This window comes from Pan paniscus, chromosome 13 (genome assembly GCF_029289425.2).
Source record: "Pan paniscus chromosome 13, NHGRI_mPanPan1-v2.0_pri, whole genome shotgun sequence".
Classification (NCBI taxonomy): Eukaryota; Metazoa; Chordata; class Mammalia; order Primates; family Hominidae; genus Pan; species Pan paniscus.
The window spans coordinates 47,611,985-47,638,477 of NC_073262.2; the positions used below are offsets into that span (position 1 = coordinate 47,611,985).

Consider the following 26,493-nt stretch of genomic DNA (forward strand, 5'->3'; position numbering starts at 1 on the left):
GCCGCAGTTGGCCTCCATTACCCTTTCCCGCGCCGCGCCTCCCCGCGGGGAAAATGAAACCCAGTGCCCTCAGGTTAAGGCACAGGGTGGGATCCACTGTCTTCTCACTTAGCCAAGAGAAAAGGCAGAACCGACTTCAGACAGCAAAGGGGTGTGTTACCCTGGCCGGGTCGCCTGCGGCCCCGCCCCGGCGCTCTCCACCTCCTTCGCGGCCCGCCCTCCTGGCTCCGGCGACTACATTTCCCAGAGGACGCCGCGGCTCAGAGGGGCGGGCCCGTCCGCTCTCCCGCTCACGACCACCGGCGACTGGCTGACTCGGCAGGGGGCGGGGCCTGCGCCAGCCAATAGACGGGAGGCTCGTTACGGCGGCGGAAGCAGCGGCGCTGGAGTGAGGGGTGGGGGGCAGAGTGCTAGCTCCCCGGCGGTGGCTGCGGGTCCGGAGCCTGGGGACGTCGGCCCCACAGACGGAGAGCGCGCGGGAGCGAGCTCAAGGCGGCGCGGCGGCCACTGGGCGCAGCACCCAGGTAATGGCGGGACGGGCGCCCGGGAGGGAAGGGGAGGAGACGAGGGGGCGGGGCGGCCGAGCCGGGCTGCAGCGTCCGTCCCGTTGCGCGTCCCCGGGGAAGGGCAGAGGATCCTCGTCTCCTGCGGCTCGGACCGCGGCTCTTTCACGAGCAGGGCACGGCGGTTGGGCCGGCGACAGGGGCTGGGTGTCCTGTGGCGAGGAAGGGAGAGGCACCGGGAGGGGTGGGCTGACCCGGGCGTGGGGGCGTGGCGGACGTGGGCCTTGGCGGGGAAGCAGAGCGGCCGGGGGAGCGCGGGCGGGCGGGCGGCCGGCCCAGGGAGTTTGGCTCCTGGAGCAGTTTAAAGTGACTCTCCACATCCGGGCCCTGCGCCCGCCGCTTTCAGACCCTGGCTGAGGCGGGGCCTCCCCGCTCCCCGCCCCCCTCGCCGGGGGCGCCTGTCTTCCTCTGCCATTGGCTCAGCCTCGAGGGGTTTGGGCTGCCCCGGCCAGGCTCGCGCCTGATTGGCTGGCAGTCGGCGGGAGGGTGGGGCGGGCTCTGACCGTGCAGGTCGCTGTGGATTGGTCCTGGGCCTCCACTGACGCGTCGGGCGTGGGGCCAATGGGCGGGCGGGGGAGGCAGGGGCAGGTTCGGGGGAAGAAGACTGCGAGCACAGCGGCGGCCGGGTGGCGGGGGTGAGTGGGGCCAGCGGGGCTGGACAGCGGCGGGCCCCGGGCGCCGCCGCCGCGATCCCTCCCCGCGCCCGCCGAGCACATCGCCGCCGCCGAGATGGGCCCTCCGCGGCACCCCCAGGCCGGCGAGATAGAAGCGGGCGGTGCGGGCGGCGGGCGGCGGCTACAGGTAAAGAGGCACAGTGCTCGTCTTGTGGTCGGGTCCCCAGATCGCCCGTCCGCACCCCCACCCCGGAGACGGGGGTCTCACACTCCGAGGTGTCTGGAAACCGGCGTCCTCCGGTCTCGGCGGGGGCTTCGCGGTGGGGTGGGGTTGCGGGCGAATCAGGGGAGATCGCTTGGCTCCTGAGGGAAAAGTGGGGGGCGATTTTAGGGAAGATGGAGAAGGTGTAGGGTACTCTGGCTCTGTGAGGGGATCTGTGAAAGAGAAGGAAAAGGAAATCCGTAAATGGAGGCCTTTGCCGAAAAGCATTGGAGAATTCCTTTTGCATCGGGTCTGGATGTAAGATATCCGATCTTTTCTTAGGGCTGGATATCTTCCTCCGAATGTTCCTATGACATACTGATCACAGTTCTGTTCACCTTGGTGTGAGATTTGAGTGTTTCAAAGAGACATGCCATTTTCCATAAAACTTTACACAGAGAAATACACATGCATTGTGGTAATACCTGTCATGTGACTCTTGTACAGGATTCAATGGTGATTTTTTTAGCATAGCAATCCACAAGTATTTATGGAGGGTCATAGTACCCGCCAGCTCCGTATAAACAATATTTGTAGAAAACTTAGGTAGTTTAGATAATATCTGCATTTATATTGATCCCAAGTTATTGTTTTTAAATAAATGATGCAGCATTTGCTTTTCCAAGGGACTATCTCATAGGTACTAAAGATGCTTTAATTTCTCAGTATTGATTCAGATCTCAGAATCTAGCAATAACCATATAACTGTATGTACTACAGGTGGAAATGAGTTCTCAACAGTTTCCTCGGTTAGGAGCCCCTTCTACCGGGCTGAGCCAGGCCCCTTCTCAGATTGCAAACAGTGGTTCTGCTGGATTGATAAACCCAGCTGCTACAGGTGAGATATGTAATATTCTAATATATTTTTTCCTACTTTAAGAATATTACCAGTTTTCTAACTTAAAAATTAGCAGATTCTTCTAGGATTTTAGTAAATTCTTGTTTCTTGAATTTGAAGAAAGGGTATTTTACTATTCTAATTTAAACAAGGCTTTTTTTCCTTCCTGTTTTAACCACTTCATTCACATAGAGTACACATGCAACTTATAGCAAAGCGTGCCTGTAAGAACTGTTTTTGAAATGCATTAATATATTCTTGTTTAATTAATGTCCAGGAGTATAGCATTAGTGCTGTGAGGGAGCCCAGAGGTGTTTAAGGAACAGATCTTGCCTTTTAGGAGTTTATTATCTAGGAAAAGAAGTGGAAAACAAAGGATATGCGGTTTCCCTATGGTATCTGTGGGGGATTGTTTCCAGGACCCACCTCAGATACCAAAATCCATGATGCTCCACTTTCTGATGTAAAATGGTATAGTGTTTGCATATTACCTATACCTATCCTCCAGTATATTTTAAATCATCTCTAGATTACTTGTAATACCTACTACAACGTAAATGGTATGTAAATAGTTGTTATACTGTATTGCTAAGGGAATAATGACAAGAGAAAAAAGTCTGTATGTGCTTAGTACAGATGCAACCAGGGTTTTTTTTCCCCCCTGAATATTTAACATCCAAAGTTGGTTGAATCCACATCAGGGAACCCATGGATACAGAGGGCTGATTGTATACACATAGATAAAACTTGGTTTTTAGTCTTATACCCTTTGAGTGGTAGAAATTAGTGGTTCTCAGTGACAGGTGTTTGGGGAGGTGATTTTTCCTCCAGGGGAGTACTTGGCAATATCTAAAGACAGTTTGGTTGTCACAACTAAAGAGTACTATTGGCATCTGATAGGTAGAGGCCAGGGATACTGCTTAACATCCTACAAGGTAATGGGAAGCCCCCCACAACAGAGAAGTATCCAGTCCAGTCAGCAGTGCTGAAGTTGAGGAATTCCTTCAAATACTCTTTTTCTCTATGTATTAAGTAAATATATGACATTGCAAAGTGAAATAAATGCTTTTCTATTCCTTTTTCTTCACCACTGGATTCTGGTGTTCCTTATGGTAAATGATACCACTGTCTACTCATTGCTCAAACCAGTAGCTGAGGCTTTTTTTTTTTTTGCACAACAGGGTCTCACTCTGTCACTCAAGCGGGAGTACAGTGGCATAATCACAGCTCACTGCAGCCTTGATCTTTTGGGCTCCCCAGCTAATTTTATTTTATTTTTTATTTTTTAAGTTTTTTTTGAGACAGAGTGTCACTCTGTAGCCCAGGCTGGAGTGCAGTGGTGCGATCTCAGCTCACTGCAGTCTCTGCCTCCTGGGTTTAAGTGATTCTTGTGCCTCAGCCTCTGAGTAGCTGGGATTACTACATGCGCTACCATGCCTGGGTAATTTTTTTTTTTTTCGCATTTTTAGTAGAGACAGGGTTTCACCATGTTGGCCAGGCTGATCTTGGACTCCAGACCTCAAGTGATCCACCCTCCTTGGCCTCCCAAAGTGCTGGGATTACAGGCATGAGCCACCACACCCAGCCACATGTTCAGCTAATTTTAAATTTTTTTGTAAAGAGGGGATCTCACAATGTTGCCGAAGCTGGTCTCAAACTCCTGGACTCAAGTAATCCTCCGTTCTCAGCCTCCCAAAGTGTTAGGATCACAGGTGTGAGTCACTGTGCTGAGCTGGAAGCATCTTTAATTGCTCTGCGTTTTCTTATGAGCTATGGCCCTTGTCTAATGTTCCAGCCTCATTTCTTACTATTTAGCCTTCCTCCTGCCAACTTAATTTTTTTTTTTCCAATGGAGATGGAGTCTTGCTATGTTGACCAGGCTTGTCTCAAACTCCTGTTCTCAAGGAATCCTCCCGCCTAGGCCTCCCAAAATTCTGGGATTACAGGTGTGAGCCACTTGCGTGGCCGCCAGCTTAGTTTTTGTTATAAATTTATTTTAGTTATCTTTAGACTTGAAGTGACTTTAAGCTACTTATGACTCCTGCTCGATGGTATCTACTCATATTTCTAAATAAATGATTAAAAAATTCCCAATTTCATGACTTTGGGACTTTGTACATTCTTTTCCTTTTGCCATAGTCTTCCTTGTTCCTTTCCATATACTTACTTATTTGGCTAATTCCTTCTTTTTTCAAGTTTCAACTTAGATGTTATTTTCTCTAGAAGAAATTATTGTTATTCTCTAGAATAACAGAAGACTCTATCTTCCATAACAACTCAGGTAGAGAATCTAGAAATAGAACCAGATATATATAGCCAATTGATTTTTGATAAAAGTTCCTAAGTAATTCAATAGGGAAATGATAGTCTTCTTTTTTTCTGAGACGGAGTCTCGCTCTGTCTCCCAGGCTGGAGTGCAGTAGCGTGATCTCGGCTCACTGCAAGCTCTGCCTCCCAGGTTCACACCATTCTGCCTCAGCCTCCTGAGTAGCTGGGACTATAGGCGCCCACCACCGTGCCCGGCTAATTTTTTGTATTTTTTAGTAGAGACGGTGTTTCACTGTGTTAGCCAGGATAGTCTTGATCTCCTGACCTCTTGATCTGCCCGCCTCGGCCTCCCAAAGTGCTGAGATTACAGGCATGAGCCACTGCACCTGATAGTCTTTTCAGTAAAATAGTGCTGGAAGATCATAACATCATTATGGGGGAATAAAGGCTGTGTGCTGTAGACTCATGCCTGTTATCCCAGCACCATGGGAGGCCAAGGCAGGTGGATCACTTTGAGCTCAGGAGTTTGAGATAAGCCTGGGCAACATGGCAAATCCCCGTTTCTACAGCAAATACAAAAATCAGCTGAGGCCAGGCTAATTGTACAGTGGCTCATGCCTGTAATCCTAGCACTTTGGGAGGCTGAGGTGGGCAGATCACCTGAGGCCAGGAGTTCGAGACCAGCTTGGCCAACATGGTGAAACCTGTCTCTACTAAAAATACAAAAATTAGCTGGGCGTGGTGGTGGGTGCCGGTAATCCCGGCTAATCAGGAGGCTGAGGCAGGACAATCACTTGAACTTGGGAGGCAGAGCTTGCAGTGAGCCAAGATAGCGCCACTGCACTTCAGCCTGGGCAACAAAGCAAGATTCCATCTCAAAAAAAAAAAAAATTAGCCAGGTGTGATGGCTCATGCCTATAGTCCCAGCTACTTGAGAGGCTGAGGTGCGAGGATCGCTTGAGCCTGGGAAGCGGAGGTTGCAGTGACCTGAGATCTTACCAATGCACCCCAGCCTGGGTGACGGAGTGAGATCTTGTCTCCGGGAAAAAAAAAAACAAGAACTTATAACTTAGTGGTAAAAAGACAAACAACCTGATTTTTTTTAAGATGGGAAAATATTTGAGTACAGAAGAGCTAGATAAGTGCCAAAGAAGCACATGAGAAGATGCTCACCATTATTAATCCTCAGGGCAGTGCACATTAAAACCACTGTGAGAAACTACTGCACATCCAGTAGAAAGACTGAAATTACAAAGACTGACAATACCAATGTTGGAATGGTTGTAGCACAAATAGAACTCATACTTTATTGTTGGGAATGCAAAATGGCTAGCCACTTCAAGAAACAATTTGGCAATATCTTATAAAATTAAATATACACTTACCACACCACTGAGCAATCTCATTCCATAGGTATTTATCAAAGGTAAATGAAAATGTATGTTTATACAAGGACTTATATTCACATGTTCATAGAAACTGTATTCATAATAGCCAAAACAGGGTTCTCACCAAATGTGTATCAGATGGTGACTGGATAAGCAAATTGTTGTGTGTCCATCCGTGCAGTAGAATGCTACTTGGCAATAAAAAGGACCAGACTACCAATATACACAACATTATGGATAACCCTCAGTAACATTACACTAAGGAGAGAATCCAGATACATAGGACTACAGATGGTATGATTGTGTTATATGAAATTCCAGAAAAGACTATGCCATAGTGACAGAAAGCAGATCAGTGGTTTCTGGAGAATAGAGGTTGTGGGGAGGGAATTGACTGCAAAAGGGTGTGAGTGAACTCACTGGAGTAACAGGAAATGATCTGTATCATGATTGTGTTATACTGCTGTATACTTTTGCGAACACTTATCTAATGTTACACAAAGAATTAGTGAATTTCATATGTAAATTGTACCTCAGTAAAGCTAATTGATTAAAATGGACAAAAGATAAACATGCACTTCACTAAAGAAGATATATATGAATGGGCTGGGATCACATAAAAAGATGTTCAACATTACTAGTCATCATGGAAATGCTAATTAAAACTACAGTGAGACACACACTACAACCCACTAGAATGGCTGTATATCAAGCATGAGTAAGGAAGAGGAGCAGCTTGTATACTGCTAATGGGAACAGGCAATGCTACAATCACTTTGGAAATGACTTCGGCAAAGTTAAACATATACTTACCATTTGACCCAACCATTCTGCTCCTTGGTGTTACTGAGGATATTTGTAAAAAAATTATTGAACTTTTCTTGTAAACCAGTGGTGTTATTCTATGTAATTTATTCCCCAATAAAGAGGTTTTATAGATCAAAATTTTAAAAATTCTGAATGACCTGGGAGAAAAGTCAATATATAGTGAAAAAGAAAACGTATATCAGTCTTTTCTTTCCTCTCTGTTTTTTTTTTTGTTTTTTTTTTTTGAGATGGAGTCTTGTTCTGTCGCCCAGGCTGTAGTGCGTGGCGCGATCTCGACTCACTGCAACCTCCACCTCCCGGGTTCAAGCAATTCTGCTGCCTCAGCCTCCCAAGTAGCTGGGACTATAGGCGCCCGCCACCATGCCCAGCTAATTTTTGTATTTTTAGTAGAGACAGGGTTTCACCATATTGTCCAAGCTGGTCTCAAACTCCTGACCTTGTGATCCGCCCGCCTTGGCCTCCCAAAGTGCTGGGATTACAGGCTTGAGCCACCGCGCCCGGCCACATCAGTCTTTTCATCCAGCACTTGTACTTTTAGAAATTTTTTCCTGAAGAGATCACTGGACAAGATTGTTGATAAAAGCAAAAATTTGGAAATAACCTAAAAGCCCATCAATGATACAGTGATTTTAAAAGCTATAGTACATCTATACAATAGAATCCCATTTCACTTTTTTTTTGAGACAGAGTCTTGCTTCGTTGCCCAGGCTGGAGTGCAGTCTTGGCTCGCTGCAACCTCTGCCTCCGGGGTTCAAGTGATTCTTCCGCCTCAGCCTCCCGAGTAGGTGGGATTACAGGCAACCGCCATCATGCCCAGCTAATTTTTGTATTTTTGTGGAGACGGGGTTTCACCATGTTGGATGATGGTCTTGAACTCCTGACCTCAGGTGATCCACCTGCCTCAGCCTCCCATAGTGCTGGGATTATAGACATGAGCCACTGTGCCCGGCCCCATTTCCCCTTTAAAAAATCATGCAGTATTCTCTACTCAGTAGTTCCAATCCTAGGTATATATTGAGTAGAAGTGGTACATATGTTCACCAAAAGACACGTACAAGAACATTACTAGCACTATTCAAAATAGGAAAAAAGTGAAAACTAAAGTGCCTCTTAAGAGTAAAATGGATAATTTGTACGTTACTCATGTGTCGTACTATATACAGCATTGAGAATGAAAGATCTACAGCTGTGTACACTAATGTGAATGAATCTCATACCTGTAAGTGAAAGAGGCAAAGCACAATAGGGTGTATTTGTTATAAGTCTGTTTACGTAAAGTTAAAAAACAGACAATACTAATCTATAGTGTTACAAGGTAGAAGATTGATTTCCTTCGGAGGATAGTGGCTAGAATAGGGCCAAACTAAGGGTCTCTCGGGGACCAATAATGTTTTCTATCTTGAGCTGGGTGCTATTTACTCAGGTTTATTCAGTTTGTGAAAGTCCATTGAGCTGCACAGCTAACATTTGTGCACTTATCTTTATGAAAATCATACTTCAAGAAAAAAAAGTCAAATGAATAAAAACCCAAAATTTAAAAGAAGCGAGAACTGTCACCAAAACTTTAAGTGTTGGTGCCTTTGTGGGGTAAGTTTGGGGGCAACATTACTTTGTTTATGGTACTCCAAATAATTTAAATTCTCTACATAAGTAAATATTATCTTTATGCTCAGAAAAAAATATTATTATTTTGGAAAAATTATAGACAAATATGAGTTAATATTTTCACAGGCTCTTCCTTTATTACATTAGTATTGTTCTCTGATTTTTTTCCACTTAATTTTTTTTTTTTTTTTTTGACACAGAGTTTTGCTCTTGTCCCCCAGGCTGGAGTGCAGTGGCAGGATCTCCCAACCTCCGCCTCCCGGGCTCAAGCAATTCTCTGGCCTCAGCCTCCTGAGTATCTGGGATTACAGGTGTGCACCATCACACCTGGCTATTTTTTGTATTTTTAGTAGAGACAGGGTTTCACCATGTTGGACAGGCTGATCTCGAACTCCTGACCTCAAGTGATCTCCCCACCTTGGCATCCCAAAGTGCTGGGATTACAGGCGTGAACCACCACGCCCGGCCTCCACTGAGTTTTTAAATACTTAATTTTTAAATAGGCCAGGTGCAGTGGCTCACACCTGTAATCTCAGCACTTTGGGAGGCCAGAGGTGGGAGGAACACTCGATCCCAGGTATTCAAGACCAGACCAGGCAACATAGTGGAACTCTGTCTTCATAAAAAAATAAAAGAATTAGCCAGGCATGGTGGCGTGCACCTGTAGTCTTAGCTGCTTGGGCAGCTGAGGCAGAGGATCACTTGAGTCCAGGAGTTTGAAGCTGCAGTGAGCTGATATCCTGTCACTTCGTTACAGCCTGGGAGACAGAGTGAGACCTTGTCTCAAAAAAAAATTTTTTTTAATTAAAAAAAATTTTTAAATAGATTGTCTTCTGGTAGACCAAAACACCAAAAGAAAAAGAGCATACATTGGAAAATATCTCTCCTATCTCTGTCCCTCAGTTTTGAAAAATTATATGTTCTTAAAGTTAGGAACCGTACTTAAAATATCTTTTTTTTTCTTTTTTTTGAGATGGAGCCTCACTCTTGTTACCCAGGTAGGAGTGCAGTGGCGCAATCTCAGCTCACTGCAGCCTCCCATCTCCTGGGTTCAAGTGATTCTCCTGCCTCATCTTCCCTAGTAGCTGAGATTATAGGTGTGTACCACCACGCCCGGCTAATTTTTTTGTATTTTTAGTAGAGACGGGGTTTCTCCACGTTGGTCAGGCTGGTCTGGAACTCCTGACCTCAAATGATCCACCTGCCTTGGCTTCCCAAAGTGCTAGGATTACAGGCGTGAGCTGCTGTGCTCAGCCCCCCACCACCTTGTTTTTTTTTTTTTTTTTGAGACAAAGTCTCACTGTGTCATCCAAGCTGGAGTGCAGTGGCACAATCATGGCTTGGCTCACTGCAGCCTTGACCTCCCAGGGTTAAGTGATCCTCCTCCCTCTGCCTCCAATATAGCTGGGATTATGGGTGCGTGCCACCATGCCCATTTAATTTTAAAATTTTTTGCAGAGATGGAGTCTTATTGTGTTGCCAAGGCTGGTCTTGAACTCCTGGGTTCAAGGGATCTGTTTGCCTTGGCCTCTCAAAATGCTAGGATTGCAGGTGCGAGCCACTGCACCAGCCATATTTTTTTTTGGAGACAGTCTTCCTCTCTCGCCCAGGCTAGAGTGCAGTGACGGAATCTTGGCTCACTGCAACCTCCGCCTTTTGGGCTCAGGTGATCCTCCCACCTTAGCCTCCCAAGTAGCTGGGATTACAAAAAAACGTGGCTTTCGGTTTTTGGTGTTTTTTTTTGTATTTTTAGTAGAGATAGGGTTTTGCCATGTTGGCCAGCATAAAATATCTTTTTAATGTCAGGCTTTTATAACTTTCTAAGAGGATGTTTTAAATGAAATTGTCTTACATCCTGTATTGTACTTTTAACTATTTCGGCTCATTTTAGATGATTTTCAGGTAGTTTGTTCATAAGGCTACAATATCCAGAATAAATTCTATATTCCACAGTTGTGGCTCTTTTGTCTGATGTCCATCAGGAGAATCCAGTGCCCATATTGACCTTGTTAAGAAAACATCACAAGGAAATGGCCACTTTGTCAATCCTGAGATTTAACTTCAGGTGCCACTCTTGTCTGTGCTGCTATCTTACACTGGGAGACTGTGACATACTGTCTCACTCTTAATGTCTTTACTAGTCAATGATGAATCTGGTCGAGATTCTGAAGTCAGTGCCAGGGAGCACATGAGTTCCAGCAGCTCCCTCCAGTCCCGGGAGGAGAAGCAAGAGCCTGTTGTGGTAAGGCCCTATCCACAGGTGCAGATGTTGTCGACACACCATGCTGTCGCATCAGCCACACCTGTTGCAGTGACAGCCCCGCCAGCACACCTGACGCCAGCAGTGCCACTTTCATTTTCGGAGGGACTTATGAAGGTAATGGAGAGGGTTAAAACTTCACACTGAACCAGAGCTCGAGACTGGCTAATGTTTGTAACAATTTGTATAAAATCTTAGGCTGTATCTTAGGATCACATTTCATTTTTTCTTTATGACATATGAGTTCAGCTCCTTTCTGTAACTCAGCCCTGGTTTTCTGCAGTGCCTTGTCTTGTGCTACTGGGCAGTTGGCATCATAGGATCTTTGCTGTTATCCATTTTGATACTGATACTATTCAACTTATGGGCATGTTAAGTTAGATACAATCTTGAAGGGACCCTCTTTTTTTTTTAAGCCAGTCAGATTTAGCAGTGGGGGCTTAATGACACTAATGTTTTGTTTCTGTTTTCATTTGAGACGGAGTCTTTCTCTGTCATCCAGGCTGGAGTGCAGTGGTGCAATCTTGGCTCACTGCAACTTCCACCTCCAAGGTTCAAGCAGTTCTGCAGCCTCGGCCTCCCAAGTAGCTGGTACTACAGGCGCACGTCACTACGCCTGGCTAATTTTTGTATTTTTAGTAGAGATGGGGTTTCACCATGTCGGCCAGGCTGGTCTCAAACTCCTGGCCTCAAGTGGTCTGCCCGCCTTAAGCTTCCCAGATGGCTGGGATTACAGGCGTGAGCCACTGTGCCCAGCTGACAGTAATGTTATAAGTTCAGATAACCCAGTACCATGGGACCAAGTGGAGTGGCACTCTTCTTTAAGGTTTGTTTTAATAACTGGTTAATTTGGGGGTTTCTGAGAATATTGCCTGTGTATTACCTTGGGGTTATGTTTCAGTTACTGGGAGTTTTGTTCAATCTACCCAAACTTGGGAGGCAGCATCATGTAGAAGAAAGGGTGTGGGCTGTGAGCCGTACAGCTCTGGGCTTTATTCCCAGTTCTACGTCTTACTGTGTGTGTGGCTTTGAGCAAGTCAGTTAGCCTTGCTTTGTATGTTTCTTTATCTGTGAAATAGAAATGCTAGTACTTCAGTGGAAACACTGTGATGATAATAGATAAAATGTATAAAGCTTATGGCATCTTTCCTGGCACTTTCCAGGTTCGATTTGTGCACTCTTAATTGTGGATTGAAACGCATCACCAGTATGAGGCCATTGATATGTTTTGTGTGGTTTTCTGTTTGCAGCCGCCCCCGAAGCCCACCATGCCTAGCCGTCCCATTGCTCCTGCTCCACCTTCTACCCTGTCACTTCCCCCCAAGGTTCCAGGGCAGGTTACCGTTACCATGGAGAGTAGCATCCCTCAAGCTTCAGCCATTCCTGTGGCAACAATCAGTGGACAACAGGTTTTTCTTCCTTTTAATTTGCTGATTTTCGAACGGAAATGCCAAACTGTTGATCATGATTTATTGAATGCTAGCAGTACATTAGTCACGGTAATAAAAAAAAGATTAAACAGTCACTGATACCTGCAAGTGAAGATAGTAGGTTTGAGAGAGAAGGATAACTGTAAAGGGAGTAGAAGCCAGTGTCCATAGTGGTCATTTAGCCAGAATTTATTGAGCAGCTACTAGATGCTCGATTCGACCCTAGTGTGATATATAAATCTAGATAAAACAGTCCGTGTCCTTGAGGAGTCCGGAGTCCGGTTCGTGTTTGATTTTAGCGTCAAGAACTGCCTTCCGGGGGTAGGCAGTGCTGCTCTGTGGTTTCTCTGAGGAGAGCAGATGTGCATCTCTTGGGATAGGTTACCTCAAGCAGCTCTCTAGTTCCAAACTTTTTTTTTTTTTTTTTTTGAGACAGAATCTCACGGTGTCACCCAAGCTGGAGTGTAGTGGTGCAGTCTTGGCTCACTGCAACCTCCACGTCCCGTGTTCAAGCGATTCTCTTGCCTCAGCCTCCCGAGTAGCTAGGATTACAAGCATGCACCACCACGCCCAGCTAATTTTTTTATTTTAATAGAGACGGGGTTTCACCATGTTGGCCAGGCTGGTCTCCAACTCCTGACCTCAAATGATCTGCCCGCCTCAGCCTCCCAAAGTGCTGGGATTACAGGCATGAGCCACCGCACCCAGCCTTAGTTGCGAACATTTATTCTGAAGTCTTCTGTTTTAAGGTTTTTTTGTGAAATTTTGCAATCCTACTCTGCTGTGTACCTGATTAATTAAATATTTTACATTTTTTACCTGGGGAAAAAAACTAAATCTAAAAACTTTCCCTTCACATTTTCAAGAAAAATTTACATCCCAAAGAGATGTACCGTGTTTTTTCCTTTTGTCATAGTGCTGAGTATTCTCAGAAGTACCAGAACCCTTAGCTGAGAAGCCCTGAACTCTGTGGTTTGGGAGAATGTAAGGGACATTTCAGGGTTGAGCTGAAGAACTGGTAGGGAGCACCTGTTGGATACCAACTGACATTTACTTAGAAACAAAAAAGCTTAAAGAATGGATGGATGCAGTGGTATGTAAAGGAAATAGTGAGAATGGGAAAAAAAATAAGCATTTGGCCAGAACAGGGAAAACAAGTGTGAAAGGTAATATCGCAGATGAGAGTTTCTAAACGTAGATATCGGAGTATATTATCTGTTATTATGTGGGCCTGCAGCAGTTGTGGGGTCCTCATACTTCTCACATGCCTGTTAGTGCAGTTCATTGTACGGTATGGCATGTAAAAGTAGCTCAAGCTGAATGGCCTTAGCCATTTCCCTTGGGATACTCACTATCTAAAAGAAACAACCTGACCCACATTTGGAGGCAGGTGACTTCCTAGAGGCAATGGCTAAGAGCAAACATGTAAAAATAACGTTCTATCCTCTTTCTTTCAGGGCCATCCCAGTAACCTGCATCACATCATGACTACAAATGTGCAAATGTCTATCATCCGCAGCAATGCTCCTGGGCCCCCTCTTCACATTGGAGCTTCTCATTTACCTCGAGGTAACGACTTGCAAGTTTTGTTCAAACTCTCAAAATGCAGTAGTAGATATACATTTGGTAAAATACATAACACAGAATGTATCTAGAATCAGCTTGTTAAAGTTGCAGAACAACAGTCTGCAGAACCGTGAACCAAATAAACCTCTTTTATTTAAAAAGAAAAAAAGGCCAGGTGCTGCGGTTCATATCTATAAACCCAACACTTTGGGAGGCTGAGGTGGTAGGTTCACTTGAGTCCAGGAATTTGAGACCAGCCTGGGCAACATGGCGAAACCCTGTCTCTACAAAAATACAAAAAATTAGCCAGGTGTGGTGGCATGCATCTGTAGTCCCATCTACTCAGGAGGCTGAGATGGGAGGATGGCACTCAGGAGGCGGAGATGGGAGGATGGCACTCAGGAGGCTGAGATGTGAGGATGGCACTCAGGAGGCGGAGATGGGAGGATGGCACTCAGGAGGCTGAGATGGGAGGATGGCTTGAGCTCGGGAGGCAGAGGTTGAAATGAGTTGAGATTGCGCCGCTGCCCTCCAGCCTGGGTGACAGAGCGAGAACCTGTCTCAAGAAAAAGAAAAAAAATTGCAAGACAGTAGAAATAAACTTAGAGCAATCCATGTTTTTAGCATGGTTTAATATGTGCTTATTATAGTTGTATTACAAGTGTGTATATTTATGCAATTAAAGTGTTCAATATGGTCTAAAATTGTCCTTTATATTGAGGAACTGCCCAAGCTTTGATAATCTCAACATGGTCTTTATTATTAGACTGCTTATCTGCAACATGGTCTTTATTTTTAATACATAAGTCACAAATATTAATACTGAATATTTTTAAAGTTCAATGATGATCTTTACTCAGTTTTTTAACTTATGTAACAATAAAATGATGATGATAATTATTTTTTGAGACGGGGCCTCACTGGGTTACCCAGGCTGGTCTCAGATTTCTGGGGCACAAGCGATCTTCCCACTTCAGCCTCCTGAGTGGCTGGGACTACAGGTGTGAGCCACCACATGGCTAAGATTAATTTATTTTTACCCTTAAGTTCTAATAGGTTGTGAGGTAATAAATGAGTTTTGACTAGAAATTTTTACCTTTTATTGGAGACTTTACAACAATTGGAGATTGTTGGCAAAATCAAGTTAGCAAACGCAAGACCAGGTTTGCTTGGTTATAGCATAACTCAGCAGTTCTCCAAATGTGGTTCACAGGCCCTTATGGGGGTCTGCAGGGTGAAAAGTGCAGGGTTAGGTTTAAGGTTAGGGTTCATAATGTGTCCCTTTCTCAATGTCGACGTCTGCTCTAATGGAACGAAGACTGGAAGGCAAAGTGTCCGAGCCCTCGTCAGTGCTGAGGCAGTGGCATCACACTGCTGTTCCCTGTGTGCTTTACCACTGTGCACACTTGCAGTTAACAGAAACAAAAAACAGCAGCTAGTTTCACTTAAGGTTGTCTGTGAAGAGGCAATATAAATTATTATTAAATCTCTTGAATACTCATTTTCTTTGTTTTCTCTGTGATGAAATGGGAAGTATACATACCATACTTCAGCTCGATTTTGACATGCTATCTGAGTTTTGAGAAACATACTGATTATTTTCCCAGGGAATATAACTAGAATAAATATAATAAACACTTTTTTTTTTTCAGGTGCAGCTGCTGCTGCTGTGATGTCCAGTTCTAAAGTAACCACAGTCCTGAGGCCGACCTCACAGCTGCCAAATGCTGCTACTGCTCAGCCAGCAGTACAGCACATCATTCACCAACCAATCCAGGCACGTCGGAGCCTGGGGTGCATTAAGGGCCTCATTGGAGTTATTCATTCTGCCAGGCACTAGGCACATCCTTGACCTCAGGGACTTTCCATCTAGTTGCCAAGACATAGGGAAGTTTAAAAGATGCACAGTGTCATGTGGCAAGCTGTAAGAATGCAGAGGAGAGATGGTGAGAAGCCTTCCTGTTGGAAAGGCTGTGCTAACGAGGAATCAGAGAAGTGAAGAGGAAGTGAAGGGGGAAATGAACAGTGGCAAGGAAGGGAGTGATGGTTGTAGACAGCAGTTAGTAAAGGCTAGCTAGGATTGAGAGATTTTAATTTGGATTGGGGGGATCTGTGGACTCCTAAAAGTTAGGTGTGTATCTATGTATGTTCCAAGAACATGGTCCATGCCATTCAGCTTTTTCTTGAGGAAATCTATGACCTCATTATTACTGAAGTATAATATATTTGCAGGAAATATAGTATCTATAAATTGGGTTCTCTAGGATATGGAGTATAAACTAGACTTTATATACAGTAGAGAGCCACTGCGTTTTTTTGTTTATTTGTTTTTGTTTTTTGAGACAGTCTCACTCTGTTGCCCAGGCTGAAGTGCAGTGGTGCGATCCCAGCTCACTGCAACCTCCGCTTCCTGGGTTCAAGCGATTCTCCTGCCTCAGCCTCCCAAGTACTTGGGACTACAGGTGTGCACCACCATGCCCGGCTAATTTTTATACTTTTAGTAGAGACAGGGTTTCACCCTGTTGGCCAGGCTGGTCTCGAACTCCTGACCTCAAGTGATCTGCCTGCCTCAGCCTCCTGAAGTGCTAGGATTACAGGCGTGAGCTACTGTGCCCGGCCAAAAATCATTTTTGTCTTTTTAACACAATGGCTCTGTGTATCATTAAAGTAATACTGTTGAAAGATGAGATTAGGCCAGGCGCAGTGGCTCACACCTGTAATTCCCAGCATTTTGGGAGGCCAAGGCGGGCGGATTGTCTGAGATCAGGAGTTTGAAACCGCCTTGGGCAACATGGTGAAACCCTGTCCCTACTAAAATGCCAAAAAATTAACTGGGCATGGTGGCACGTGCCTGTAATCCCAGCTACATGGGAGGCTGAGGTGGGAGAATCACTTGAGTCCGAGAGGCAGAGGTTGCAGTGAGCCAAGATCGTGCCACTGCACTCTAGCTGGGACGACAGAGTGAGACTCCATCTCACAAAAAATAAGAAAGATAAGATTAGTCTAGCTGAATCACACACAGGAGGTCTGTCCCCTTAAGCACTTTCAGGGGACAGACAGATGTATAAAACAACTGGGTTTAAGATAATAACGAAATCTTGATTATGACACTGGGTAGTATCTGTCTAGCCTACAGCTTTCAAGATAAATACTTTTCTGGCCAAGAAAACAGAGTTGGAGGAGTATTAGGCCTCTAGTAGTATATGTGATACATATGAAGGGTTAGAGGAAGACGAGAACCAAGACAAGGAGCTCCCGAGTGAGGAAGCTGGTGCTGTAGCCCTAGTGTGAGACACGCACCTGCACATGGTAGAAGCGGCAGGTAAAAGGGCTGCAGATGAAAAGCAAGGATGAGGAATGGGCAGAGCTCGGCCATTTAGATGCATGTTTCAGGGCTAAGAGCAAGGGAAGAATCAGAACTCAGGTGATTTGAAGAGTAATGGTGGGTACGTGGATGAAGCCCAGTGTGGAGCTTATTTTTCAGAGGAAGATTTCACACGTAAGTGTGATAAGGGCACTCTCTCCATGTGAAAACATCCAGAAAGCATATGGGCATCCTGAACGATTACCTAGAAAAGAATACTGTTTCCTTGAGTTGCCCTTGTACTCACTATCGTAGATGGCCTGAGAGCCAACAGCTCTATTCAGCAGCTGAGTAGGCCCTCTGTGGAAGTGCTGGGTTGGATGGCAGCGTAAAATGTCTACACCAGGACCAACAACAGACCTGTGGCAACTCTAGATTGAAGGGTGAGATCCCAGTGGTACCAATAGTAGGGCAGAATTTTGACTCCAATCACATTTGTACAGGAGGGACTCATGTACTGTTCAATCAAAATGGGATTTTTTTTTTTTTTTTCAAAACACTTGTCAGTGGTATCTTAATAAGGGATTTTTTTTTTAATAAGTCTGACTCTTAGTCTTTTTTTTTTTTAATTTCTATTTTTTCAAGACAGTTTCTCTCTTGTTGCTCAAGCTGGAGTGCAATGGTGCGGTCTTGGCTCACTGCAACCTCTGCCTCCCAGCTTCAAGCGATTCTCCTGCCTCAACCTCCTGAGTAGCTGGGATTACAGGCGGCGTGCCACCGCACCCGGCTAATTTTTTTTGTATTTTTAGTTAAGACAGGGTTTTACTGTGTTAGCCAGCCTGGTCTTTTAACTCCTGATCTCAGTTGATCTGCCCACCTCAGCCTCCCAAAGTGCTGGGAATTACAGGCGTGAGCCACCGCGCCCGGCCTGGCTCTTGGTCTTATAACAACCTATCTGAAAAGAGAATTCCTTAATTGGAATGGTGAGAATTTACTTTTACTTGGGCAGAAACATGCTTATCTGTAGGCTCAAGTTTCAAATTACACATTTAGTATTTGACTTCCTCTATTTTATTTTTGTTTTAAATGAACTGTTTTTTCTCTTTTGGTAGTCTCGGCCACCTGTGACCACCTCCAATGCCATCCCTCCTGCTGTGGTAGCAACTGTCTCAGCCACCAGAGCTCAGTCTCCAGTCATCACTACGACAGCGGCACATGCTACTGATTCAGCACTTAGGTATACACGGGGAGTATGAAGTTTGAATCTTCCTGCCATCCTCCTCCTTCACTCTTTTTTCTTTAGTTCCTTCATTTAAGTAAATATTTATTAAGTGGCTTTTTTTTTTATAATGAGCTATGTAGTGTTCTAAATCCTGGGGCTAAAGCTGTGAACAAAGAAATTCCTGCCCACACAGAGCTTCTGTTTTTACAGGCTGGAGACACGATAAATATGTAGCTTTTTAGATGGTGAAAAGTGCTTTGGAAAAAAATAAGGGTAAAAGGGATTGGGAGTGACAGGGTGGGTGGTGCAGGGGACTTACAGTTTCATGTAATGTGGTCGGAGAGGGCTTTGTTGATAAGAATACATTTCAGTAGAAAATGAAAAGATACAATGAAGTGAGTGAGCTATATGGTTATCTGAGAGAAGAGTATTCTAGGCAGTGGGAACAGTAAGCGCAAAGGCTCTGAGACAGGATTGTGTTTGCCACTTATAAGGACCACCAGTGAGGCCAAGGTGGCAAGAGTTAGGTTTGGGGAGGTAGCAGGGTCTCCAGATCACATAGGCCCTTAGGAGCCACGCTAAGGACATGGACTCGGCTGGGGCATGATGGAAAGCCTTAGTGGAGTTTTTAGCAGAGCGATGCAATGATCTGAAGTTTCAGTTGGTTCAGCCTGGTTGCTGGATAGAATAGGCTCTGGAGAGGCCAAGTTAGAAGCAGAGTTGGGTAGAAGGGTATAGCCAGCATGTAGGAGAGATGCAAATGGATGTAGAAAGACATGATTAGATTCTGGGTAGATTATTATTATTTTTTGGAGACAGGGTCTCACTCTGTCACCCAGGCTGGAGTATAGTGGCACGATCATGGCTCACTGCAGCCTCAAACTCTCAGGCTCAAGTGATCCTCTTGCCTCAGCCTCCCAAGTAGCTGGAACTCCAGATGTGCACCACCATGCCTAACTAATTTTTTTATTTTCTTGTAGAGACAGGTTCTCACTTTGTTGCCCAGGTTGGTCGTGAACTGGGCTCAAGTGATCCTCGCGTCGCCCTAAGTGCTGGGATTACAGGCATGAGCCAGCCACCACACCTGGCCCTGGGTAGATTTTGAAGGATAGAGTCAAGAAGATTTCTGAGGAATCACTGGGGCAGGCGGTGGGGGTGTGGGAGTGTGAAAGAAGGAGAGGAGTCAGGATTATTTGCCAGTGCTAGTTGGCCTGTATACCTAACAGGGTGGAGGACAGTGGGAGGTTTAGGAAAGGAGTTTTATACTTTGATTTTAGGCATTTTAAGATTGTGATGGCAAGATATAATGGCTCATGCATGTAATCTCAGCACTTTGGGAGGCTGAGGCAGGAGGATCACCAGAGTCCAGGAGTTTGAGACCAGCCTGGGCAACATAGGGAGACCCCATCTCTTTAAAAAATAAAAAAGTAGCCAGGCATGGTGGTGTGTACCTATGGTCCCAGCTACATGGGAAGCTGAGGTGGGAGGATGACTTGAGCCCTGGAGATTGAGTCTATAGTGAGCTATGATCGTGTCACTGCATTCCAGCTGGGGCAACAGAGCGAGACCCCATCTCCACCAAAAAAAAAAAACAAACAGGAAAAGGATTTAGGCTAGGTGCAGTGGCTCGTGCCTGTAACCCCAGTGCTTTTGGAGGCCAAGGTGGGAGAATCACTTGAGACCAGGAATTCAAGACCAGCCCCAGCAACATACCAAGATCCCATTTCAACAAATTAAAAAAAAAAAAAAAGGTAAGCGTGGTGGCATGTACCTATAGCCCTAGGTACTTGGAGACGGAGGTGGGAGGATCATGTGACCACAGGAGTTTGAGATTACTATGAGCTATGATTGTGCCACTACTCTCTAGTCTGGGCAACAGAGCGAGATCCTGACTCTAAAAAAAAGCAAGAAAGATTTGTAGAGCCATACAGGGATAAAGTGTGGTTGATGAGGGATGATCTTAAAGGCTTTTTGTGAGTGACACAATCAGGGATGACATTATGCTGTTTTTCCTCATGATCTCCAAGTCACATTACAGGGAGGTTAGGGAGGGCAGTTGATTCTTGCCATTGGTTATGTTGAGGGAAGGGAGCCTTTGGCAATAGCGCAGACAAGAAGGGATTCACTGAATCAAAGCAAGGATAGTAGGTGTGGAGAGAGGAATTGTTAGAAGCTGGCGGGGCACCACTAGGACCTGTCAGCTAAAAGCAGGGCAGAGTGGTGAGGAAGAAAGAGGAATCGGAGATGCCTCTTTGATTTCCTCCTTACTTGTCCGAGTAAATGAAAATCAAAACAAGGGAAGGAAAGCAGGTTTTAGAAAAGCTTGAGCTTTGGGATACTGAGTTTATCTGTGTAACAACCAAGTGGCTGTTGTCAGTATGTGGTTGAAGAGATGTCTGTGCTAGAGATAATGGGTTTAGGAGTGATCAGTGTGTGGGCCACAATGAAAGCCTTCAGGTGTCTATCCGGGGGTACTAGAGAGTGAGAAGAGGGCCTAGAACAGAACTCTGAAGAAAATTATGTTTAAATGAACAGCAATACCTGGAACTTATCTTAAGCCATTAGCTCTGTTATCTACTTGTGTGACATTAAGCAGGTTTTCAACTCCCCTGATCCTTTGTTCTCTCTTCAATAAAAGGGATACTTTACTTTGTGGCAGTTATTAATAAATATGTTGCCTGAGGTACAAAGAGACAGAACTACCCAACATAAAATAGACTACTTGTTGTTGCTCATTTTAACTTTATAAAAGTTAATGTATTCAGATGGTATGAGGAAATTCACAAGGTATAAATGGATATACAGTCATCTCTATCTATGGGGTCTTGGCTCCAGGAGCCCCTGCAGATGCTGAAATCCAAGGACGCTCAAGTTCCTTCATATAAAGTAGCATAGTATTTGCATATAACCTACGCACCTCCTCCCATGTACTCTAAATCATCTCCAGGTTACTTGGGAGTGCCTATTATGATGCCTGCACATCACTTCATTCATGTGGATTCCGTGTAGTACTTGGTGCTCAGCTAATTCAAGTTTTGCTTTTTGGAATTTGGGGAAATTGTTTTCCCCTTTGAATATTTTCAATCCATGCTTGGTTGAATCCATAGATGTGGCACCTATGAAACTGAGGGCCAACTGTATGAGGAAAACTAGGGGTAGGCTTTTTATTTTTAATCGTTTTGTCAAAGTATCTTTTCCATTGTGTTGATTGTTTTAATAAAACCTGGATATTGAATTTTGTTGAATGCATTTTTAGCATTCACTCATATAACACTAGCAATATACTACAAGTAGTGAATGAAACAGACAAAAACCCTAATCAGATGATTTTTCTCTTTATATCTACAATTACAATAAATTCCTAATGTCTAACTTTTTTTGAATTAAGATAGAACTTTTTCAACAGACCAATTTCCTTAGAAGAAATAGAAAAAAATTTTAAGCACTATCTCTCACAAAAGCACCAGATCCAGCTGGTTTCATAGAATTCTTTTTTGAGACAACGTCTTGCTCCGCCAGCCAGGTTGGAGAACAGTGGCTTGATCACGGCTCACTGCAGCCTCGACCTCCTAGGCCCAAGTGATCCTTCTACCTCAGCCTCCCAAAGCTGGGACTACGGGCACGTGCCACCATGCACCATGCCTGGCTAATTTTAAAATGTTTTGTAGAGACAGGGTCTCCCTATGTTGCTCAGGCTGGTGTCAAACTCCTGGGCTCAAGCGATCCATCTGCCTCAGCCTCCCAAAGTGCTGGGATTACAATTGTGAGCCACCACACCCAGCCTTGGTTTCATAGAATTCTACCAAACCTTCAAAGGGGCCAGATAAACCAGTGATAATGAAATTGGTTCAAGGTATAGAAAAAAAGGTAAAATTCCAGAAAAATGTAAGTCATATCTTAATTTTTCTGCTAAATACATTCAGTCTGTCAGTTCTTTGACCCTTGTCTTTTTTTAGTCATTACTTGGTTGAATGAAATTTATTTTCTATCACTTTCTTCAAAAAGGGCAAAATTTAAAGCACCAATATTTTGAAAGTTTACATGCTGAGAATCATTTCCCATTTATACTTAGGCAATAGTTTGGCTGATTGAGTGTTTTATTGTTTCTATATTCTTTCCATGATTACTTGATGGGTAATTTTTCCCCTGTCTTCTAGATCTGGATGTTACTGGAGTCTGTTTTTTTTTTTTTAACCGCTTACAAAGGCCTTAGTCTTTTTGCCTCATTGCCTGATTCTTTTTCGTTGAATATCAGCAAATTTCATAGCATTTATTTTGTAATGACCATTATTTATGGTTTTGTTCTAAACATGGTGTGCCTTTTCAATCTGTAGCATAAAACTATTCATTGGCCAGGCATGGTGGCTCATGCCTCTAATCCCAGCACTCTGGGAGGCTGAGGCAGGCAGATCACTTGAGGTCAGGAGTTTGAGACCAGCCTGGCCAACATGGTGAAACCCTGTCTGTCAGCTGGGCATGGGGCCGGATGCCTGTAATCCCAGCTACTTGGGAAGCTGAGGCGGGAGAATCGCTTGAACCTGGGAGGCAGAGGTTGCAGTGAGCCAAGATCGCGCCACTGCACTCCAGCCTGGGCAACAGAGCGAGACACCATCTCAAAAAAAAAAAAAAAGAAAGAAAAACTATATGAACAGTTTGTTTGTTTTTTTTCTTTTGAGACCTAGTCTTGCTCAGGTTGGAGTTCAGTGGCGCGGTCTCGGCTCACTGCAGTCTCCACCCTCCGGGTTCAAGCGATTCTCTTGCCTCAGCCTTCCGAGTAGCTGGGATTACAGACACCCACCACCATCCCTGGCTAATTTTTGTATTTTTAATAGATGGGGGTTTGCCATGTTGGCCAGGCTGGTTTCGAACTCCTGACCTCAGGTGATTTGCCCACCTCAGCCTCCCAGAGTGTTGGGATTACAGGTGATTCCCAAGTGTTGAATCTTTTTGCACTCCTATGTAATTTTTTCAACTGTTCCCTTTAATGTTGCTTTCATACTCTTCTCCGTCCTTGACTGCATTTTCAGCATTGTCTCTCATGTTCCACTTCTAATTTTGCCTTCATTCTTGAAACTGCTGAGCAGTTGCCTTCTGTTTCTCTCTGGAGCTCTGCCCATATATTTTGTCTTCTTCTGTTGTTCTCTCATCATTTCCACTGAGTTCTTATGTCTTTGCTTTGTGTTTCCATTTCATAGAAGCAGTTACTTCATTAAGTTTTTAAATTCATGGTACAGTGTTCATCTGCGTAGTGAAAGCACTTCTGGTGTGTTTCGTTCCACCTTTTGTCTTTTAGCATCTTTAAATAGATCCTGTTTTGGGTCCTTTCTGAGTATTCATCTTTGATTGGATTGGCTTTATTCTGGATCCCCTATTTGTAATTGGTTCTTATTGTAGCCTGGACTATATACTGGGTTTGGATAAATTTTCCAAATGACTCAGTGTCCTGTGTTTGAATTTTGTTGTCCATTACTTCACTCCTGTCAGTGCAGATAGACCACTTAAAATGGCAAAGCCTCTCTTCCCTAGGTCCCCCGCACACTGTTCCCCACAGACGGGGCTTATCTGTGTCTGTGTCTGATTCCTGGTTTAACCCTAGATCGTTTGCTTTCTAACCCTTGGAACTGGTCCAAATGCTCCTTCACTGCCAGCTTCATTTCCACTGTTACACAAAAGATTTTGGTTTTCTCTGTCAGTTTATGCTCCTTATTTTGGAGTATTACACTTCCTTACTGGATTTTATCCCCAGAATTATAGCCCCAGAAATTCTCTCTTCAGGCTGGGCAGGGTGGCTCATGTCTGTAATCGTACACTTTGGGAGGCTGAGGCAGGAGGATTGTCTGAGCCTAGGAGTTCAAGACCAGCCTGAGCAACATAGTGAGAATCTATCGCTTTAAAAAAAAAAAAAGAAAAGAAAAGAAAGCAATCCTCCCTTCACTGGCTCCTGAGTCCCTGTTTGGTTGTCCCTACCTTTGGCAGTTCTTCTGTCCTGTGGTTTGAGATTTCAGATGTCTCCTAATTTTGCGAAAGGAGGATACTGTATTTCTCTTTTTTGTTTTCCTTACTATTTCCTTACTATTCTCTGAGAGGAGGAGAAAATACCACACTGGCAGTCTCTGCCTACAATCCCCTTGTCCTCCAAATAAGCTAGTCATACAAGGACCCATCTGAACACTGGAGGATAATCACAAGTCCATTTATCATTTAACCCCTGTATTTTCTGTAGATGTCAGATCACTGAATTGGGGCTCTATCCTTAGAGTTGCCTTTCAGGCTGTTAACAACAACAACAAAAAAAAGCTGATCTGTGGGAGAACTACACAGTTGGGTATCCCTAAACCAAAATCCGTAATATGCCAAAATCTGAAACTGAGCACTGCCATGACACTCAAAGGAAATGTTCCTTGAAGCATTTCTGCTTTTTGGATTGGGGATGCTGAGTCTATAAGTATATAATTCCAAAATCTCAAACACTTCTCATCTCAAACGTTTTAGATAAGGGATACTCAACGTGTAATATGGTGATTAAGACAACAGATTAGGGAGCACTTTCTGAATGACCTTACTTACTCCCTCTGACTGTTTTTGGTACGTGTGGGTGAGTCACTATGGATCTGTCGATGTTAAATACTCAGACTGGATTTTTTTTGTTGTCGTTTGTTTTTGTTTTTGAGACAACGTCTCACTCTGTCACCCAGGCTGAATCACATCTTGACGCCCACCTGTAGTCCCAGGTACTCAGGAGGCTGAGGTGGGAGGAGACCTTGAACCCCAGAAGTCAAGGTTGCAGTGGCGCAGTCACAGCTCACTGCAGCCTTAACCTCTGGGCTTCAAGCTGTCCTCCCACCTCAGCCTCCTGAGTACCTGGGACCATAGGTGTATGCCAAGATGCCTGGTTAGTTGTTTTATTTTTCATAGAGACTGGGCCTTGCCATGTTGCTCAGGCTGGTCTCAAATTCCTGGGCTCAAGCAGTCCTCCTGCCTCAGCTCCCAAAGTGCTAGGGCTTACAGATGTGAGCCACTGCGCCCAGCCTCAAAATATTTTAATCAAAGTCTCTTTCTTTTGCTCCCAGTGCCCCAAATTGGGCTAGTGAGAACCCCTTTTTGCTGGCTCAAGTGTCTTTTTTTTTTTTTTTTGAGACCCTCTCATGTGTCGCCCAGGCTGGAGTGCAGTGGCACAGTCTCAGCTCACTGTAACCTCTGCCTCCTGGGCTCTCAAGCGATCCTCCCACTTCGGCCTCCCAAGTAGCTGAGACTACAGGTGTGTGGTGCCATGCCCAGCTAATTTTTATATTTTTAGTAGAGGTGGAATTTCGCCATGTTGCCTACGCCAGTCTTGAACTCCTGGACTCAAGCAATCTGCCTGCCTTGGCCTCCCAAAGTGCTGCTGGGATTACAAGCGTGAGCCACTGTACCAGGCCTGGCCCAAGTTTCCTTTTGATGCCTCCCATTAGCCTTTGAGTACTTTATTGTTTTTGATACACGATGTCTCATGCTTTCTCCTGTTGTTTTGTTTGTTTGTTTTTTGTTTTTTTTTTTTTAGTTTTCAAATAAGCCAATTCTCCTTGGTTCTTTTTAGTGGAGAGTAGTATTTATAACCCAAGTTCTGGGTGTTAGTGTTCATTGTTTCTGGTGTGTCATTGCTTTTGGGCTCTTTCTGGGGACAGAGGTACTCAGTATAGTAAAGATAGTCATGTCTTCCTGCTGATATTTTCCTCTTTATTTATTTATTTATTTTTTTGAGACAGACTCTTGCTCTGTCACCCAGGCTAGAGTGCAGTGGTACAATCTTGGCTCACTGCAACCTCTGCCTCCCAGGTTCAAGCGATTCTCCTCCCTCAGCCTCTGGAGTAGTTGGGACTACAGGCATGTACCACCGCACCCGGTTAATTTTGTATTTTTAGTAGAGATGGGGTTTTACCATGTTGGCCAGGCTGGTCTCGAACTTGATCCACCTGCCTCAGCCTCCCAAAATGCTAGGATTACAGACATGAGCCACCACCTGTTTTAAAATCTTATGTTATTTTAAATCTTATGTTAATTAAAAAGTTTTGGCCGGGCACATTGGCTCATGCCTATAATCCCAGCACTTTGGGAGGCCAGGGCGGGCGGATCAAGAGATCAAGACCATCTTGGCCAACATTGTGAAACCACGTCTCTACTAAAAATACAAAAATTAGCCAGGCATTGTGGCATGCGCCTGTAGTCCCAGCTACTCAGGAGGCTAAGGCAGGAGAATTGCCTCTGCCTGGGAGATGGAGGTTGCTGTCAGCTGAGATCATGCCATTGCACTCCAGCCTAGTGACAGAGTGAGACTCCGTCTCAAAAAAAAAAAAAGTTTTTTTCAC

At 44.7% G+C, this 26,493-nt stretch overlaps 1 protein-coding gene across 11 annotated transcripts in view; it reads left to right on the plus strand.

The window, feature by feature from the left end:
* Nucleotides 1–363: 363 nt before the first annotated feature.
* The window catches only part of SAP130 (Sin3A associated protein 130), an 87,809-nt gene continuing 61,679 nt past the window's right edge, over nt 364–26,493 (plus strand). For 3 of the 11 annotated variants that reach the window (XM_008953593.4, XM_008953596.4, XM_057301409.2), the window contains exons 1-7: nt 365–524; nt 2,160–2,277; nt 10,508–10,743; nt 11,877–12,035; nt 13,514–13,625; nt 15,275–15,399; nt 18,039–18,163. In XM_008953593.4, the coding sequence (XP_008951841.1) occupies nt 2,166–2,277; nt 10,508–10,743; nt 11,877–12,035; nt 13,514–13,625; nt 15,275–15,399; nt 18,039–18,163 (869 nt within the window). In that variant the 5' untranslated portion in view covers nt 365–524; nt 2,160–2,165. Of the gene's footprint in view, nt 525–1,149; nt 1,365–2,159; nt 2,278–10,507; nt 10,744–11,876; nt 12,036–13,513; nt 13,626–15,274; nt 15,400–18,038; nt 18,164–26,493 lie in introns of those variants that run through there. The other 8 variants (XM_008953595.4, XM_008953597.4, XM_034954204.3 and 5 more) reach the window with 5 other exon arrangements.